General features: G+C 40.9%; 1 protein-coding gene across 1 annotated transcript in view; it reads right to left on the reverse strand.

Moving 5' to 3' along the window:
* Positions 1–18,739, reverse strand: part of ADCY5 (adenylate cyclase 5) — a 203,813-nt gene that overhangs the window by 62,579 nt on the left and 122,495 nt on the right. The window contains exon 3 of the mRNA XM_064719085.1: positions 15,936–16,057. Within this exon, the coding sequence (XP_064575155.1) occupies positions 15,936–16,057 (122 nt within the window). The remainder of the gene's footprint in view (positions 1–15,935; positions 16,058–18,739) is intronic.

Here is an 18,739-nt window from a genome sequence, read left to right on the forward strand (position 1 = left end):
CCACTGCACGATGACAGCCAGGCTCTTTGCAAAGACACAAACTGCAGAGCCCTGCTTTGGCTTGATTTTCCTCTGTTTGCTCTCAGGTGAGTGTTACTGGAGGTCAGAACTGCCTGAGGGACTCATCTGGGAGATGCACATCTCCAGCACAAACATGCCACATTTGTGGCTGCAGCTCTGTCTGCATTAGCAGGGCTGGGAATGCCCTATGGAAAGGCTCTGGCCCTGCTGATGCTCAGGGGCTGCTGAGAAAAATGGCACCAGACTGTCCATCATGGTCATCTCCTCACCTCAGCGGTCTGTCCCTCACTGACAGCGCAGGAAATGGGAAGAAATTTAGATCCTGACATCACTAACCAGAAGGGGGAAAATGCACCAGTCATGCAAAGAAAAGTTTTTCCATGACTTCCCTAGGTTTGCAGTTTACAAGCATGAGTAGCATCCCCAGTTACTGGAATTTAGCCATAGCTAGGCAACATCAGTACTCCCTTTTTTATTTTAAACATGAAAAACTTGCTATCCTCTCCTTCTAAACATTTAGAGTTACAAGATTTTCCTATTTCAGCAGACTATATTTAACCAGATTGATTTTTCACTGGAAACAGGAGTAATAAATAGTCTTTTGGGAAGAAAAGCTACTTGAGGAAGGCAAAACCAAATAAAAATAGATATGCAGCATCTACCAGCCAAACTATAGGTGTGACACACTATAGATGGCTTTGAGATGACTGAAAGAAATTTTAATCCTCCGTCATTGCCAGCTAAATTAGATACTTCTGTCTGTCAAACCTAAAAAGGAGATCCAATCATTCTAAATAAGACTTTGTGTTATTAAGAAGGAGGAAATTTAGACCTTTTTTATTTAAGAAGGGACTGATGGGAATGCCTATTTTTTTCCAATTTCTCTGGTCAGGGAAAAAATCACGTAAATGCAAAAGATGCCAAATCCATTCCATCTCCAAGGAAGTTTAAGATGGCAAAGCTGAAGGATGGGGCCTTTTGCAGGAAGGACCCACACACAGCACTGACCCCAACCACGTGCCTTTGCTGTGGCTCTGAGCAAGCTCTGCCTGAGCAGTACAAAAGAGCTGGCAGGTCTGTCCAAACTGGAGCTGAATCCAGTCCACACCAAAATAAATCTCAGATGTTCCACAAGACAGCCTGAAATCCAGAGCTGCAGGTAAAAGAGAAAGGAAAAGCCATATTCTGGTTTTCAAACTTCAGGTTTGCTTTTTCCTTTGAGCATTCCTGCAGCCTGTTTTCTGAGCTTGGAGCAATCTCTGATATGAAAATCCTGCTGTAAACCAATAAGTAGGACAGCAGAGCTAAGAGAATTCTGAAAAAAGGGACCAGCACAGTTGTAATTCTGTTCAGGGCAGGAAGGCACTATTGCTTCCTGCCTTCTCTTTGAGACAATACCTTTCAATATTGACTGAAGCTACAGAAGCAGCATGGTAAGAAAGAGAAACAACTGAAAATTTAAGCATTAAAGCAAAAGCAAACCTGTTGCAAAGGGACCGTGTGCCAGCAATCCCTCAGTTGTCAGAGAAGGCAAGAGAGAAATGTATTTTGTCACAGTTAACAGTTTCACAAGTGCATCCTGGCTCAGGCACATGGCACAGAGATGAAATTGCTTCTAATCAGGTTTGTGATGCTTTCTGTTATGTATTGCTCAGATCTTTGTATTTGATGGAGAAAGAATGAGCTCTTCATAGCTGTGAAAACTGCCTTCAGTCTGTTCTTCTCTGGTATCATGGATATTCAGGCTAACAATGATGCTTTTGTACTCCCTAACCAAAAAGCTGCAGTGATTCTGCATGCAGCCAGCACTTCAATCTAACCTTACTTCTTCACTTTTTCCCAATGTTCTGTCTTTTGGGATTTTTTTACTTTGTCATTTCAGCAAGTCAGGGTTTTCCCTCTGGAAAGTCACTACAGAATGAAAACATAACATTAGTATATAAATGTCATCATTTAAAGCATTAAGGAGCAATTGTGCATTTCCCAAAGTGGGTAGGCAGCAAAATGCACAGACTCCCAATGGATCAGCTGAGAAGGGACAAGTGCTGTGATGTTCTGTGTACATGATTTCCATGGGCAGCTTATTAGATCAATAACACAAAGTGGCCATTTGGTGGGAAAACAGTACTGAGGAGCATAAACATGATTCTTCCTGCCCTTTTTGGAACAGTCAGCATGAGTGGACTCACTGTCCTCCCCTTCTTTACTTTAAAATGTAGTTGAGCAGTTGTGTTTTTAAAATTACACTGATGAAACTGTAAAGAGAAATGGACCCAAAGCATTCAGAGACACTTAACTGTGCACACTTTATAATGGTCACTTTTCTGAGAAACACTAATGAACATCAGTGGAGAGGAACTGTAAAATGAAGACATAATTCTTCATCAGGTACTTTGAAAGTTAAAATGGCTGCCCAAAGAAAATGGCACAGCTCATTAACTGAGGGATCAATGTTATTTGATTAATAAACAAATGTGATAATAAATTTAATAATAAACCACATTCATGCTTTCAGTGACAAGGGAGATTGGCTGCAATGTCAGAATCAAATGAAAAGGAAAAAATCCTGCAGGAAATTGAACTTGTTATCTGGTTGTTGTACACTGCATTAATTTTCCTTACCTGATAAGAACCAGTAATGAATAGATACACTCAACTCACAACTAAAGTATCCCAACTTTACAAGACCTATAATTTAACATTAAGGGTTTTTTCCCCTTTTTAAGATGTCACCTACCATCACATATGAATTGCCCAGTGGCACTTAGGTTGATATCTATTTTTGGTTCCCTTTGGTGACACAGAAAACTCCAGCTTCCATGGAGAAACAAGGTAAATATAATTAAATTCTGTACAATTGCTATCAGCAGTAGAACCACTCCTCCTCAGAAGGCAGTTCAGGTGAATATAAGGATTTCTATGCAAAGATGGTCCTTGAACAGAGAATATGAAATTCCATGCACCTCTTCAGCCCTAACATATCTCATATTCCAAATACTTGGCATATTTCCATGATTTCATAGAGAGTAAGCAGTGACACTGAGCAACTGTTAAAATGCCATTGGTGCTAGGGAAGCAACAACACACTATCTTCTAGAGACAGCAGTATGGTCTACAAATAAAATACAGAAAGATGCTCAAGGTGACATGGGAAAACCCTGGCAAAGCAGGAATGTGAATCCTGGCCTCCCAAGCCCAGGAAACATCCACACAAACCCCACTCCTGACATGCTGGAGCAGGAACCATGGTGAAGGCAGGTCTGCTCACTGCAAATGTCTCTCCAACTTTCCCCTAAATCTCCCCTGATTTTTGTACTCAGTGGTTTCTTCTCATAATGAAGCAGACATATAATTTTAACTTGATTTCAAGAGAATTACTGTAATTGCCACCAACAGAATAATAGATCTGCATATAAAGAAATGGCTTTTCTCTTGCCTTTTCCATTGGAAAATTTAATTTCTGTGTTAATGCATTAAGATATTTCACTAAGCCATTTGCTTGCTACTCTCAATATTCACAAAATATTATTATCAAATGTAGTTTCTGCAAACAGCTATTAGTTTACCAGTGTTCTAATATCAATAAAATCAGTAGAATCTGACCAGGTCTTTTCTACAGCATAGAAAGCCACCTTGGAGACCACTTAAACCATATAATATGGTAATGTGTCTCATAGCATAAAAATAAGAGGAAAGTTGCTGTTTCAGATCTTTCTACATCTATGCAAAACCAGTCTAGCTAATTTCTGTATACTTTCTATGCCAGCACAGTAGCAGCAATTTTGGTTTTCACAAAGCTGCATGGAATGGAATTTAAGTGCCAGGGAGGACACATGCCCATGTGAAGTCTAACAAAGCTGGCAACAAAATTGTGGCTGACGAGTCACAGGACAGACAGGTTGGGACTTCTCCCCTTGGGGATCTGGGGAATCCAGAGCCGAATTCACTTGCAGAGAAGGAAGGAGTTTGAGCAAACTGCCCCAAGTGAAATGTCTGTTGGAATACCCATGTTAACAGCCACACTGATCCTGTCCCCAGCACTGACCCATTCAGGTTTCTAACAGATGCCTGGGATTAGAGTGATTTGCTCCTCCAGACAGGAGCAGGCATGGCTGAGGTGAAGTGTTCCTCAAACAACTCATGTGTGCTCTGCCTGGGGTCCGTGCTGGGGCTGCGTGGACCAATGTGGCACCAGGTCCCAGTGTGAGCAGGGCCTGGGGCTGTCAGGCACATCTGGAGCAGAGGGCAGCAGAAGGAAACAAAGCATGCAAACGCAACACAAACCCTAAAGATCTTTGAACAGCCTGCAACTTGCAAGATGCTCACTAAGGCGAAGTGCAGCTGTGCTATTTGGTGCTTGTGTGGCTGGGTTAAATGCTCCTGCAGTTCAGATATCAGGAGATGATTCCCTATTCCTACACACCAAGCCACTCTCCGGAAGCCTGAAAATGCTTAGCACAGCTACTCTATTTCTTAAACACCACAATAAACAAACTTGCAGAAGTGCTGGATTCTAATAGCCACTGCACAGAAAGAAAGCAAGAGGGGAGGAGGGGAAGTGCAGCAGCCCACACAACATCAAATGCTGGTAGGCTCAGTGCTAAATAGCAGATGATTCTTACTGAATAAGTGCCCTAGATTTTGCAAACAATACAGGGAACAAAAATAGAAACCCATTTACATATTGCTGTTAATAACTTTATTTATAGTGTCACAGCTAGAGCACAATAACTGCAGCCATGGCTTAACTTGAAAGCCATTCACTGTGGAGGAGTCAGACAGATACTGTTTTCTCAATCCTTATGCAACTGAAAAAAAATCCTGCTAACAACATCCAGTCACCAGAGTCCTTGTAAACAGAATATGAAAAGAAGTTAACAGCATTCAAGTCCAAAAGCAAATCATCCCTGGGATCCTCTTGGCTTCTGCACCTTCTGGCTACTTAGGACATGCTGTGGTTAATCAAAGACCACCAGAGTTAGAAATCCTGGCAAGCAATTTCAGTTTGAGCCTCGTGATAGCACCTTACAGGAATATTCGACTGTTGTTTAATTTATTTCTTTGGTTGTTATTTGTTTGTTTGAATTAAGAGGTACAGACAGGGCTCAGACTAGGTCAGCAGCTACAATAAGAAACAGTATGTGTCCAGAATTAAAGAGAATCCCTCCCACATCTGTGCTGCCATCTACATGACTGTAGCCAAATCTTACCTGGGAGCCAAGATTCCTGCCAGATAAAATACCACTGGCCTGACACAAAACACTGGCATATCTTTAAGGTACAGAAATTTGTATCCTTCATTCCATAGTATTTTGCAAATGCCTGCTATTTATAAGTAAATGGAGTGAAACTAAAAGCAAGAAAACTATCTCCTATGACCCATCACCCAAAATGTGAGAAAACATGGATCTAATTTTCCCTCTGCTTGAATCCAGCCTGAACTGGACAACTGGCTATTTTGGATTGGGAACAGGGGTGCCCTCAGGACCTCATGCTGCAGCTGCTCATTACATATAAAATACTCAGAATAATTAGAGGCAGAGACAGCGAGTGCTCCTCTCTGCCCTGCTGATTATGGTGCATGCTGTGACATGGGACAGTGGGATTCAAGCTGCTGCTCCAGGGTTTGATTCTTTTATATAGAAAAATGAAACAGAATTAACAAAAGAAAATGAGGATGCCTTCTTCATTTATGGCCTCTCCTAGGAGATGTGGCCTCAAATGCCCTCTGGTACATGGGAAAACCAAATTCAGATTAGCTACCCTGGCAGTGGCCTCCTGATGAGCATGGTGTGCCTCATCCCTTGTGCCTCTTCAGGTCTTTGCTACCTCTGTGTTGTCATTTCTGTCACATGGAATGTCAACTGAATTATTAATTCTCTGGGTTTCCATTTTAGTGAGGAACAGGAAGATGCCCCTTTGGCCTGGCAGCCCAGGAATGTCCTGCTCGCTCCCCTGCACCCATGAGAAGTGCTCAGCACAAGAGTGTGTGTGTGTTTGTGTCTCTGTGTGTGTATTTGTGTCTCTGTGTGTGTCTGTGTTTGTGTCTGTCTGTGTGTGTCTGTGTTTGTGTGCGTGTCTGTGCACAATCCCTGCTGGCTCCTCAGGCACAGCTCCTCAGAGCCTTCACCACACAGACATCAGGACATTTCTGCAAAGGGAGCCAAGCATGTCTGAGCTCTGATCAGCCTCACCACCAAGTCAAATTAAAGAACTCATTGTCTGTCACAGGTTTTAACTTTTCAGGCAAGATACCATTTTCAGTTTACTTCTTCCCCCACTGCATACTTCAAGGAAAAGCAGCTCAGCAGGTAAGCTACACCTGCAATTTCAGTGTCCCTGGGCTTTGCAAGAAATTTGTAATCAACTTCCAATTTCAACAGAAAAATTTTACTCAGTTTGCAGCTAAAAATTATAAAGAGTACTAGATAGTAAGAACAGAATATCACTTAGAATTTACATTCTGTAACACAACTTTGTCTCTACATGAGACCTGTCCTCCTAAACTGTGACCTGAGGTCCACCATGCAACAGAAGGGAACAATCTTAGGGAAGAAAGGCGAGGACGTGAGTTTTTTCTCATTTTAAATTGAAACAAAGTAGAACTATTAAATGAAAAGGCCTCTTTTTCTCTTGCCTGGAAAGGAAATTAATCTCACAAAGGGGCTTACAGTAGTTTTGAATGCAATCCAGAACAAAAGGTTCCAAATGAAACAGAATAATTATACTTTTATGGATCAGCTCTTGGCATTTGTTGAAGCCTGATCTGTAACTGCAATGCTCAAGTTCCCCTGAGCAGAAGCCAAAGTTTTGTTTGTTTTGTTCTACAAATTGATTCTTATTAGCTCATTCTTTGGAAACAGCCATGGCACAAAGCAGTGGTGCATTGGTGTGCAGGTTCCTGGGAATGGAGGCTTCCACCAGTTCTGCTATGGCACATAACTGTCCACCTGCTTGCATCTGGTTTCCACTGCCCTTTCTTTTTTCCTCCAGAGATCCTAAAAATTGGTAAATTTGCTCCTTTCTTTCCAAGTTTATTTTTGTCTTCCCCCTATTTTTTTGTCTACCTCCTCTCCCCACTAACATCCCATCAGCTCTGTGACACAGGTTCTCTCAGTTCCTTCATGGTCCAGGGAGTTACAAAGCACTTTTCTGAACTGCTGCTTCATTCAGCACTGATGTATGGGTCTGCCAGGCCTTGGAGATAACAGAAATTAAATAGTTGTGACAAGAAGGAGGGTTGTCCTAGTAACCCTCTATTAGCAGCATTCCCCACAGTGAGCAGGAATGGAGCCAGTGCATGATCACACTCTGCAAAGAATCATGCTTACATGTAAAAAACCTGGCCAAAACACACCATGAAAACATCCCAAAACAATGAGCTGACATGGTGGATTAAACTGTCACTACTGTAACTCTGCTGGGACAATTCTCCACTGCTTCCTACCTGCACCTTCCCCTTCATGTGGGAGGACCAGTCGTGCTTCCAGGTGCTTTGCACAGCTGCTGCTGGGACACACAGGCATTTACAGCTGATCCTACAACTCAACAAAGCCCTGGACACCAGCCTTTTGCATGCCACTTACTGGGGAGGTCTCTGCAACAGGAGGCTAGGAGAGAATACTTTCCTCATGGCCACACAGATCCAAGTTTTATAAATACTTTTATAAATATTTATAAATAGCACACCAGGTTTTTCATCTTGGGGGATAAGTTCTGTAAAACTGCAGATGAGGAAGTTGATTTTGAATGTTGATGATCCTCCTATATGTTTAAGGCATCAATTTAGGAGGTTGATTCAAAAAATGGATGTGGTTACTGGTCAAGAATCTCCTTAGATTTTCTCAGTGCCTTTGAGAACCTCAGATACTTGCTAAAATCACACACAACAATCACAAAGAGCTCTGCTGGTCATGGTATCAAGGAAGATAACACCTACAGTGCTATATTTTGGTTGCTTTTTAACTAGCCTCACACAGACACTTCCCAGTCTCTGAAAGCTACCTGCAAACTTCCAAGTCCCCAGAATCTACACAATTTTACAAATCCTTATTCCCACCATTTAAAATTATGTCCATCTTTCTTGGGCTTTGTAACAAAAACACAAATGGGCACAGAAAAATCTCAGTTTTCTAAAAAGAGCCCTTCTATCATTCCACAAGGGCAATGCCAAGCCAATAGGATGTGTGTGATGAAATTAATTAAACCTTTGGTCTTTTGCCTCCTTTGCTCTTTTGTGCAGTCCTGTGGTTCTCCTCATTTCTGTCAGTTTGTTTCTGAAGTGACCTGTTCTTAGCTTGGTTTCTTACAAAAACCCCACTAACAGAATTATGCAGACTGCACAGTCAGTACCAACCTCTCCCCAACTTTTTCACCACTTAGCATAAAGCAAAGCTAATAAAAAAGAGAAACTTTAGAAACTACACTATGACTTTCATTTGCTGAAGGACATAGACTGAAGTTAGCAGTGGTACTAACTTGAGTCACAGGATGCCAGACCACTCAAGAGCTCTTCTCCATTAATTGGTTCCAGCTTTTGTCTCCTTCATTACTTATCCACTGTCAAAATTATATATACACCAGTAGGAACAGATGCACAAATTAGCAGCAATTGTTGAGGGATATAAATACAGTATAAAACAAGAAAAGTTAATCCATCCCCATCAAAAACTGTGCCTCTGTTTTATAGCTTCTGTAAGAGAGCTTCAAATAGTTTTGCAAAGTTTCCTGCATTACAGAATAAAAAGTTTAACTAATTTTTGCTTTTCAGTCATTATCATCTAGGGAGGAAGCAAAAAGGTGGGATGATGATTTTAATAAAAACCTCTTCAAATGTTATATAAACTCAATGTTCTTAAAACCACTTTGCATGTTAACTACATGACAAAGCAGTTCATCAACTGAAATCTCACGAAGTCTTTACAGGAGAAAAGCAACTCTGTAAAAGCAAGTCTTTACAAAAGAAAAGTTTTGTTCAGAGAATACTCAAGTTTTCTTGTCAGGGTTACACCAGAGTACAGAGGACTGGGAGTGAATTAACTGAATAAATGTAATATGATGGGGTTTTTTTACTATAAATTTGATACATTTGTTTTTATCAGACCAATCAGCAGTCATACATTTTTTAAAAATCAATTTCTTCTTAGTACTGCTGAAGAAAAAAGAGAATCCAAATAACCTTGATGAGTTAAAATTCTGCTCTGTAAACTTCTGCAGGCACCTTCATTATTCTCTCCAAATTACCCTTCACAGTATTTCATCATTAAAACATCTAACGCTCTTCAGTCCATCACCCTGTGAACTTCACAGGCCCTTGTGTACACTCAGATAGCAGGGTGTGAATTATACATCACAGGCCCTTCCTAATTGCTGCTGCCTGGCTGGTGGCTGCAGATCTGCAGTCACCTGGCAGGCTGCACCCCTTGGACCTCACCCTGAGGGCAGCACACGTGCTCAGGACAGGGTGCCTTGCACCAGGAATTTATCTGCCTTGTTCTGCACAGGGTACAAGGCTCACTCACAGCCCTGAGACCACCAGGGGCTCCCAGCAGGGACCAGGATCACAATATATTCCCAGCTCAAAGAGGAAGATCACAGAGCAAATGAATACTTCAACGAGTTAGCATGTATTTGTTCTTAAAGGTTGCTGTGTACATGCACAAAGAGGTAGATTTGCTAAAATATAGAAAACTGGTGTCCTTATTGGCTTAGAAGTTTTCATGGCTGAACCATCATCAAGATCACTCCCTGTCTGGTGTTCTGGTGATCCCTGTCTGGATCATTCCCTCTCCATTTATTATGGAGAGGGAGTGATTCTGGGTTGAAACATCCCCTGTAATATTATCACCCAGACTTATTGCCCAGCTTTGAGGTCAGCTCCAGGTGTGTAAAGGCTGCAATAAATGAATTTCTTTACACATGAATTTTAGTGTGAATGAAAATCTCCAAAAGATAAGTGACTTTTTCCTCTCCAAAACAACATATTGATTAGGAACAGACAAGTGATTAGTGGTGGTAAGAGCAGAGTATTTCACCTTCATCCATGGGTGAAACCTACTTCTGCACTTCCTCAAACTTATTGCTAACTTGAAAAAAAAAAAAAAAAAAGAAAAATCTGCAACATTAAAAAGCAAAGATTCACATCCGCCATGCACAGGTGAAACTCCCAAGAGCTGGTTCTTGACAGAGAGAGTTCCCATTTAGGTAAAATTCCCTGCTGTCATTTGGGGAAAGATGTGGGCAGGCTCATTTCCCTCCTACTCACTTTTCTCATCCTACAGCTTCAACCAGAAGTTACAGCAATTAAATGCTCTAAACTCACATGAAACCCACAGTTACCCCCACCTACAGGCAAAAATAACTTTCTACTGCTCGTGGGCACATGCCTTGAGCAAGGAGAAGGAGGGAGAGGTCTTGCCAAGCCTCGATTCTGAGAAACAACCAACCAACCCATCAACACACTTTGGAGGAAATTGAAGCTCAGGGACTGGCACAGAGAGCAGCAGCAAGGATGGAAAACATGGATAAAAGTGGCTCTTGGGCTTTCTCCTTCTTAATGCTGGTCTTGCTTGTTTTTAAACAGAAACCATCAATTTTTATTCTGCCTCCCCACAGAAAGGAAAGAAGACAAGGAGGAAGATGGATTATACAGTAAATATTTTAAAAAGTTACTGCTCCTGCCCTTTCCTGGCAATGAGGCTTTCCAGAGAAATTAAAGCTACACAAACTTTGGCTGAGATGAGGGACTGTGTAATATTTGAAAATATCCCTGTCAGAATTGCCAGAAATTTATACCTGTCATAATGTAACTCTTTTATTAAGGAGCATTAAGTCCTTCACCACCAAGAAACATTAAGAATGGATGTCCTGTGTGTGAGGAGAGTGGGAGGAGGGAAGAAAAAGATGTTTGCTTAGTTGAATTCTTCCTTAAATGTCCTAGTTCACAATTCCATAGAACCTCGCAACCCGGGAATTTAAAAAACTTCCTAAGCAACTAATAAGGCATCACAACACCTAAAAGGTGAAGAGGTTAAGTTGACACAGCTGGTCTGAATACCCTGACACTCAGCCAAAGCGCAACTCTTTGGTCATTTTCAAGGGGAGAACTTTTGGGTGTTAGAATGTCATTAAATCAGAAGACGAGTTACAAATGCTTTTCATTTAAAAAGCCGAAAGCAAATGGTCTTGTTTCATTTCTGCAAATGGTTTAGTTCAAGTTGTCAAGAAGTTTAAGAAACTCTGAAAGCAGGTTAATGTTGTTGAGTACATGATTCATAAGAATTATGTGAAGGGGTGAAGAGAGGAAACTGTCACTTTTACTGCACTTGGATGCCAGCCCTAAAATAAGCTTCTTGAAACAGTTCATTAAAGGAATTTCAATGACAAAGCCAACCTTTATCCGTTCACAGAGGACTTCAAGCCTCCTTTTATAGCACAGAGATTACTATATTTGGCCAAACCTAGATAACATTAAAGCCATTATCACTGCAGTGAGACGCTATAAATAGCAATAGTAATGCAAAACACTTAAAATTCTGTCTGGGAAGCATGATAGATAAACAATATTATCTATGCATAATTTAGGGCTTGTCTATCAGCCATAATCTCATTCATGATAACATGAACAAATTTAGTTACATAATTCACCTTGTTGTTTACCCAAAATTACTTGCATAGTCTTGGGAACTCCTTTCCTGATGGTTTTTGACAATAGACTTTATATTTAACACACACACATGTGGGAAAGGTCAAATCATGCTCTGAGGTTCTGGATTTGTCAAAGTTAATTCTCATTCAATAAATCAGGACAGGAAAATGTTTCATTTTCTGTTTAAAGGTTCTGTTCATGTGCATTGAAAAAGAGGGTATTAACCTCAAACATTTGCATCTTTGTTTTGTCACCACTAAAATTTTCAGAAGAACATGATCCTGAAACAAATTTTGCTGCCAAAAATTACAGGAAATTATATTTTCATTGTGGATAAATTAGTCTTTGAACTTTACTTTCCATAACAATAATCAGGAGATTATGAACTCATTTGCAGGAAATCCAGATAAAAAGATTTGCTCAAAAATGGTTGTCTTTTACCCATTCAGATCAAAAGTACCACAGTATTTTGCATTTAAAAAATCCTCTTTCCCTTAAGGAGATACAGCCCACCCTCTAAGGGAAGTGTACCACAGTAAGAAATATCATAGCAGAACTGCTCCTTATGGAAGGATCATGGCTGTGCTTTACAGACCTACTGCTGCTACTTAAGGAAGATCTCTTCTACACAGGTTTAAACTGACTTATTTTTTTCTTAAACAAACAAAAAAGAAAAAAAGAAAGTGTGTAACCTCTTTTTCTAAAAAAAAAAAAAAAAAAAAAAAAAACACACAGAAAAACCCCACAAAAAACCCCAAAAATTGCCCAAAAAAACCTGAACCATGTCACCTAGAATCTAAAACTAAGCATATAAATGCAGAACTGTAAAATTAAGGACACTTCATTTTTAAACTAGCAAAGAAAGCCTACACACATTAACTTCACATAATTTTAGATTAACGTTTTCTGCTGGTAGAGTGGTTTGGGTTTGGTTTTTAATTAAAATTAGAGGTGGTCCCAAAAGCCCAGACCCAATCATCCCTGAAAATTAAAATATTTAATCTTGTCTGGAAGAGAATTTAGCAAGCCACTTCTCCCACACAAAATGTCAAACCAGGCTAAGTGCACCAGGCTGTGCTCCAGTGCCTCCTGAGTTCAAAGGACCCAAGTTAAACCCATCTGGATGGAAACCTCCAGAGCCTCATTATTTCCTTGTTGACAGTGGGTTTGGAAAGCCACCTCACTCTGAAGATCCAGTAAAAATCAAGATGTTGGGTTCCAAGCTTGAAGATGACAATCAAACTTTTAAATTAATAGTTAACAAAAATTCCCATCCATTATACCTTCATTAAAATCTGCCTTTATACACAATCTTGGGGAATGGGAGGAGAAAGCATCACTGAATACAGCTGATGGAGAAGGAAAACCCACAGCTCTGTGCAGACCTTCCCACTCCTCTGAGCTGCAGAGGAAATGCTCCTGCTGATAAATCATCAACAGGAAGCCAGATTCAATGGCTGGGCACAGCACCCTTGCACTGACTTCACATACTTCTCAATTGCCTTGACACAATAACCTTTAGCTCATAAAAACTTAGCTCTTATGACATTTTTGAATAGTGACGAACACAAACCAGAATTGCTTGGAGCGTTCTCCTCTCAAAAGCCTCCCCTTAAGCACTTCCCTATGCAAAGTAAAGAGCCTGCTTGCTTTTATTCAGCTAGTTCATTAATCAGCATCCCTGAGATGCTGCCTCCCCCCTCCAGGGTGTTTCTGTGTGCACGTAAATGCTTCAAAATCATCCCCAGCCATTCCCACTAGAGGTGGTTTCAGTGCACCCAGGCAAGAGCAAAGGCTCCGTGCTGAACTCCTGGTGTGAAATGAGTCATTTGTTCCAAATCATGTTTCCTTTCTTCAATATTCGCACTTAGTTATTCATTTCCCTAAAGTACATGAAGATGAGATGTTCCTGAGTTATTTTCTATTTGCTCTCAGCATATACACTATTTTATTCCTATTTCTTATCTCACTTTTCCAGCCTTTTCCATGATTTCAGTGGGCTGTGATTTAGGACCTCACAGGCATAGACAACAAAGCCCACACTTTGAGGAAGATATCATTTATGTTGTTTCCTCTTAAGACCTTTTGAGACCTCAGAGTCCCTTTGCACTGGAGCTGGTTGGTACCTGCAAGGGCCCGATTCCTAAACACTCATTAGCATGAGGAATAAAGTCAAAATTCCTTGTAAGCAGCAGAAGTGACACTATTACATAAATGCTTGTATTATTCAATAAATATGCAAGATATGAAAATTAAATGTTTGCCAGAGTTCTGTTAGCTACTCATCAGGAACTGACTGGTGCACATAGCCATTTATGTATTTGTGTTTCACCTTTCATGTTTCTTCACAGCCATAGCTGAAAATCATAGCTCTTCTCTCTTTCTATACTCTTAGCCATGTGCCATTTTTTGATGCATCTTTTGAGATCTCCATACCAGCCATTATCTTTAGTCTATTTTTCTTTCAGTCACTATTGTTATATCAGATTCCCCTTCCCTCTTTAAAATTTTTCATTTGCAAACTTAGTTCATTGTTTATTTAGTTTTTGCATATGTAATCATATAGATTAAAATTTCAAATCAGTATCATCCTAAAGAGACAATCAGCTTTACTAAGATTTGTCCACTGAACCACTTTCAAACCTGCAAAATAATGACATATGAAAATTGATGTGGAAGTCTAAAATACCATAGTCTTATGGCATGCTAATGAATTGCACTTAGTTTGAATGTCAGGTTGACCTTTGAGTAATGGAAAAAAGTAATTCACAATCAGCATCTATCACAAGTAATTTACACACCTACTTGAACAAGCTCAGTGTCATTAAGGAAAAAATGAATGTGAAGACACAAAATGTAATTTACTGTAGCACAAAGTCTGCTGAGGGCACTGTGGATGGCCTCTTCCCCTCCTCTTCATCACCATGCATATATCCTTTATTTTTCATCACTGAATGTTACTGTCTTTGATTTCTGATACTGATTTGTCTTCATTGTCTTGCTAGTGGATCTTTATCTCTTTACTGAGTCACAACCAAAAAAACTGAAGGGCTGAATTCCATCCAAGCCAGCACACAGACTCTCCCTGATTTCAGTGAGTTTTATATAAGACTACATTCAACACTGAGCAAGCTCCCAGTTTTCTGCTTGTACATTGCCTCTCCCAGCTACCCTCAATCCTAAGGTAAAGTCTTCAAATGCATCAGAATTTCATGTGGATTTTTTTCATGTCAGCTACTGGAGGGAGCAGTATGTTAGAAACTCACTTTCACTTGCTAAGCCTAAAGTGTCAGAAAATATAATTCAACCACATACTAAAGCTGCACGAGAGAGAAAAGCTACAGAGGGAGTTCACAGGAAAAAACTCTTGTTGTGAAGGGAGATGGAAAAGGCAAGTTCTCTGTCCCCAGTCCCTATGTCTCAAAAGAAGCACTTATAGACTGACAGAGCTGTTACACAGTTCCAGGACCTGGCTTAGCTGAGACATAAATGTTCTCCAAAGAGATCACGTACAACAGCAGAAATGAAATGTGTTAAGATCAGGTTAAACTTTGCAAGTGCAGCCTATAAAGCTATCAAGCCACCTGAAGTACTACTTTATTGTCTCTTCGCTGGGAAACTGGCCAGGGGAACCAGGAGATGTTCAGAAGCTCCTGGGGCTGGACTACCCCAACAGCACAGGCTGAGTTTGATTTTGCATGACTTGACAGAGATTGGATATCAAACTCTTCTCCTCATCCAGGTAGACCAAGGAGCAACACATTGCTGGGTGACTGAACAGGTGTCAAGGCTGTCACTAATGGACCCCCTGCTTGTAATTCCAAACTGCCAGAAACCACTCCAGAAAATGTAGACCTTAGCCAGGCTCTGCAATTCACCCTGTGGGAAGTGCTCCCAATTTTTAAATTGCATTCCATCATCTCTTATCAAAGGGGTGCTTGTAATTGTCCAGAAATAACTCACCCCCAGTATAACACCTTCTCAAAACCATCAACACTTACTCCAGCAAAGAAATAAGGAAAAAAAAAAGGAAAATGTAAGGGAAGAGCTCAGTTCAAGTCACTTCTCAAAGAAAGATATTGTTTGAATGAGGCAATCCTCCTACCATCTTATAAAGAAACTTTCAAAAGTCAGCTAGCGACACTTCAGAGCCTTTACACTGATTTTGGATTATATGTCATTGACATCTTCATCCCTGGGCATTCAGGGCAAAGCACTGGGAGGGTCCCTCCTCCCCCATGGCTGGGAGACAGGCTGCTGTTCTTACCTGACATTGTCATGCTTCTGGATGTAGATCTTATGAAACATCATGTCTTCCTGTTTGGCATTAATGTCAGCTTTCATCTCCATGGCAACATGTCGAGGAAGTACAGAGAGCAGGAGACGCTCCTGTGGAGTCAGACAGATGAACCAATTAAAACACCTGCTGCCCAGTTAACAAACACACTTTGTTCCTTACTGGGGAGAAATGACTCATCAGTTTGGTGAGAGATGAGTACAGCCAAGCAAAATGGGCTCCATAACCCCAGGAGCTGATCCCCTAACCAGTCATATGCAATTGTCTTCCCAACCCCACAATAAGAATTCAATGGTTTTAGAAGAAATGTATTACGTTGCATTCCAGGTGCACTGGGCTTACAATTCATGGTTGCCAATTCTCATGCCAACCATGCAACTCAAAGAGTGTCCGTGCATCGTTCTTGGAAGGACTCTGATAAATGAGATTGTCTGACCTCCCACACAGTCTCTGCACACCACCACCAAGTCTTCCTTCACCTAACACCAGAGGAATGATACCCCAACGCCCTTGGGCACTATTTAAAATTCCTTCCTTGCTTATCTAATTATCTAAGCACATTCCCCCAGCAGGCACAAACCTGCTCTTAGCAGCTAAAACGTCGTAGAAACGCCCCGATAACACCAGCATGAGAAGTGCTACTGCTACACTTTAAACTGCTGGTAGTGCCCAATTGCATTAAGATCTGTAAACCCACCCACTCACCTACCAAGAGTATTTTCAAAAACCACAAACCATCAACAGTTTGTGGCTCTCCTTGCCCCTCAATTGGCACTTTCATTTACTGATCGTAGATTTTGTGTGACTTTTGTAACATTATTTTGCAAGCTATTCCTACAGAGTATGCAAAAATTGACAAAATGATGACTTCCTGGTGATTTTCCTAAAAACTCACATAAAAGCAAGTGCTTGTTATTATTCTAAATTTGATGCCAATTTCACACAGAAATTATAGAATTTAAATCTGCGGGTAATTTGTGCCCCAGGGATGCGTTTTTGTATATCAGGAATCACACCTGAGAATTCTGCCCAGAGCTGCATTCTATTCCCAGTCACACCCTGTGAAGTTCAAAAGGTTTTGCTATAGCTCATGAAGGTGGGGAGCATCTCCTTTGGGATCAGCTCTGCTGTGGTCTGGTCCAACTTGCAGGCAGTGCTCTGGAATAGCTGAAAAATCCCAAAAGTGGGATTTTTTTTTTTTCTTGTGTCACTCTTTTCTTTATTTTTCCTTCCCTGCAGTGAGCAGGAGGAAGAGAAGGGCCTTCCTTCTTGATGACACAGAAGGAAGGTCCCCAACCTTATCTAATAGCTCATTAATTCTCAACAACACAGGGAGCAGCAGGGCTCAAACTCAGGCCTGACTCAGAGGGGTCAGCAATCCTGTCCCAAGTACTCACGTCACCAAACCACTTGCCCATGCTGCAGTTATAGGCAGCTTTTTGGCTTCTAATTCCTAGCTTTAACTGAAATTTCACCATCTTTTTCTTCCTCTAGGGAGAGAGAGGAACCCTGGGGGAACCAGAGGAAGATGAATTCACTGAAAATGTGCTCAGCATGCACTGAGACATTTAATAGTCTGTAGCACTGCCCAGTATTTCTTTTAACCATAAAGAGAGCCTGCCTTCAGTCTTTGAAGAGATAGTAATAACACAGAAGATGTGTTGGAGGGATTTGTATCTCTGCTTAAAACTGTAGCAGTCATGAAAAGACACTTGTTTTTTAAAGTACTGTCACCGTCACTAGCATACTGCAGGTGCTAACAGTTACATATCCTTATTTTTTTAAAAAAAAAGCAGCTCATGAATCATGCACGTGTCCTTAGGCTTCTGTCAGCTATTGGTGCACTCCTTGAGTGGAAAAGCACAACACATTTGTATGCTTTCCAGAGTAAATGCTGCATACCCTGTTGTCATTTGCATATTCTAATAGGCATCCTCAAATGTGTGAAAGCTGCTATTTTATGTGTGATTTTACACATCCTCTAAATAACTTGGAGCTTTACGGGAGGTTTGGGGGCACCCACAGGTTTGGAACACTCCCTGTGGGCGCATGGGCATGGAGCATTACTCGCTTCCAAAACAGAGAGAGGAGCCTGAGTGTCTGTTTGGAGCATTCCAGGAGATTGTCACTTACATTTCCGAGTAGCTTTTGCTTGAGAGCCCCCACCCCTACTCTTCCTGACACCACAGGAACTTGCCAGATTAAATCACCAATATTTTCAAGACACTTGAGATCTCCAGGATCTGCACTACCGCTGCTCTGAGCTAATAATCAGGGGATGAGATAGGCTCATCAGGTGAAACAAATGCACGTGGCACAACATCCCTTCATGCAGCTACTAATTAGGAAGTTGAGCTGTGTTACAGAGCTGAGCATTATCTTTATTCTGTTTGCTTGGAGTCATAACAATCACTGGAAATAACCTCTGAAGGAGAGGAGAAGGCTGTAACAGGAGAAGGCTATAACAAGTGCATTTGTAAGGCATAAGCCACATGAAAAGGCCTTCAAAACAACACAATCCCTGTGTTTTATTTCAAATGGAGCAGAAAAATGAGGGTCTCCACTAGAGAAAAATTTTCATTTTGCTCCAATAACTAGAAAGTGCTGCAGTCCTCGCTGTAAAATCCTGTATTAGGCACCAGTGAGGTGACCAGGACTGGTGTTTTACAAGTATAACAAGGCAGCATTCTGACCTGATAAAAATGCAAGAGCAAATCCATATATAATTCTCCCTTCAAAATAACATGCAAGTATAGTTCCACTGAATTATACAT

This window comes from Zonotrichia leucophrys, chromosome 7, assembly GCF_028769735.1.
Source record: "Zonotrichia leucophrys gambelii isolate GWCS_2022_RI chromosome 7, RI_Zleu_2.0, whole genome shotgun sequence".
Taxonomy (NCBI): domain Eukaryota; kingdom Metazoa; phylum Chordata; class Aves; order Passeriformes; family Passerellidae; genus Zonotrichia; species Zonotrichia leucophrys.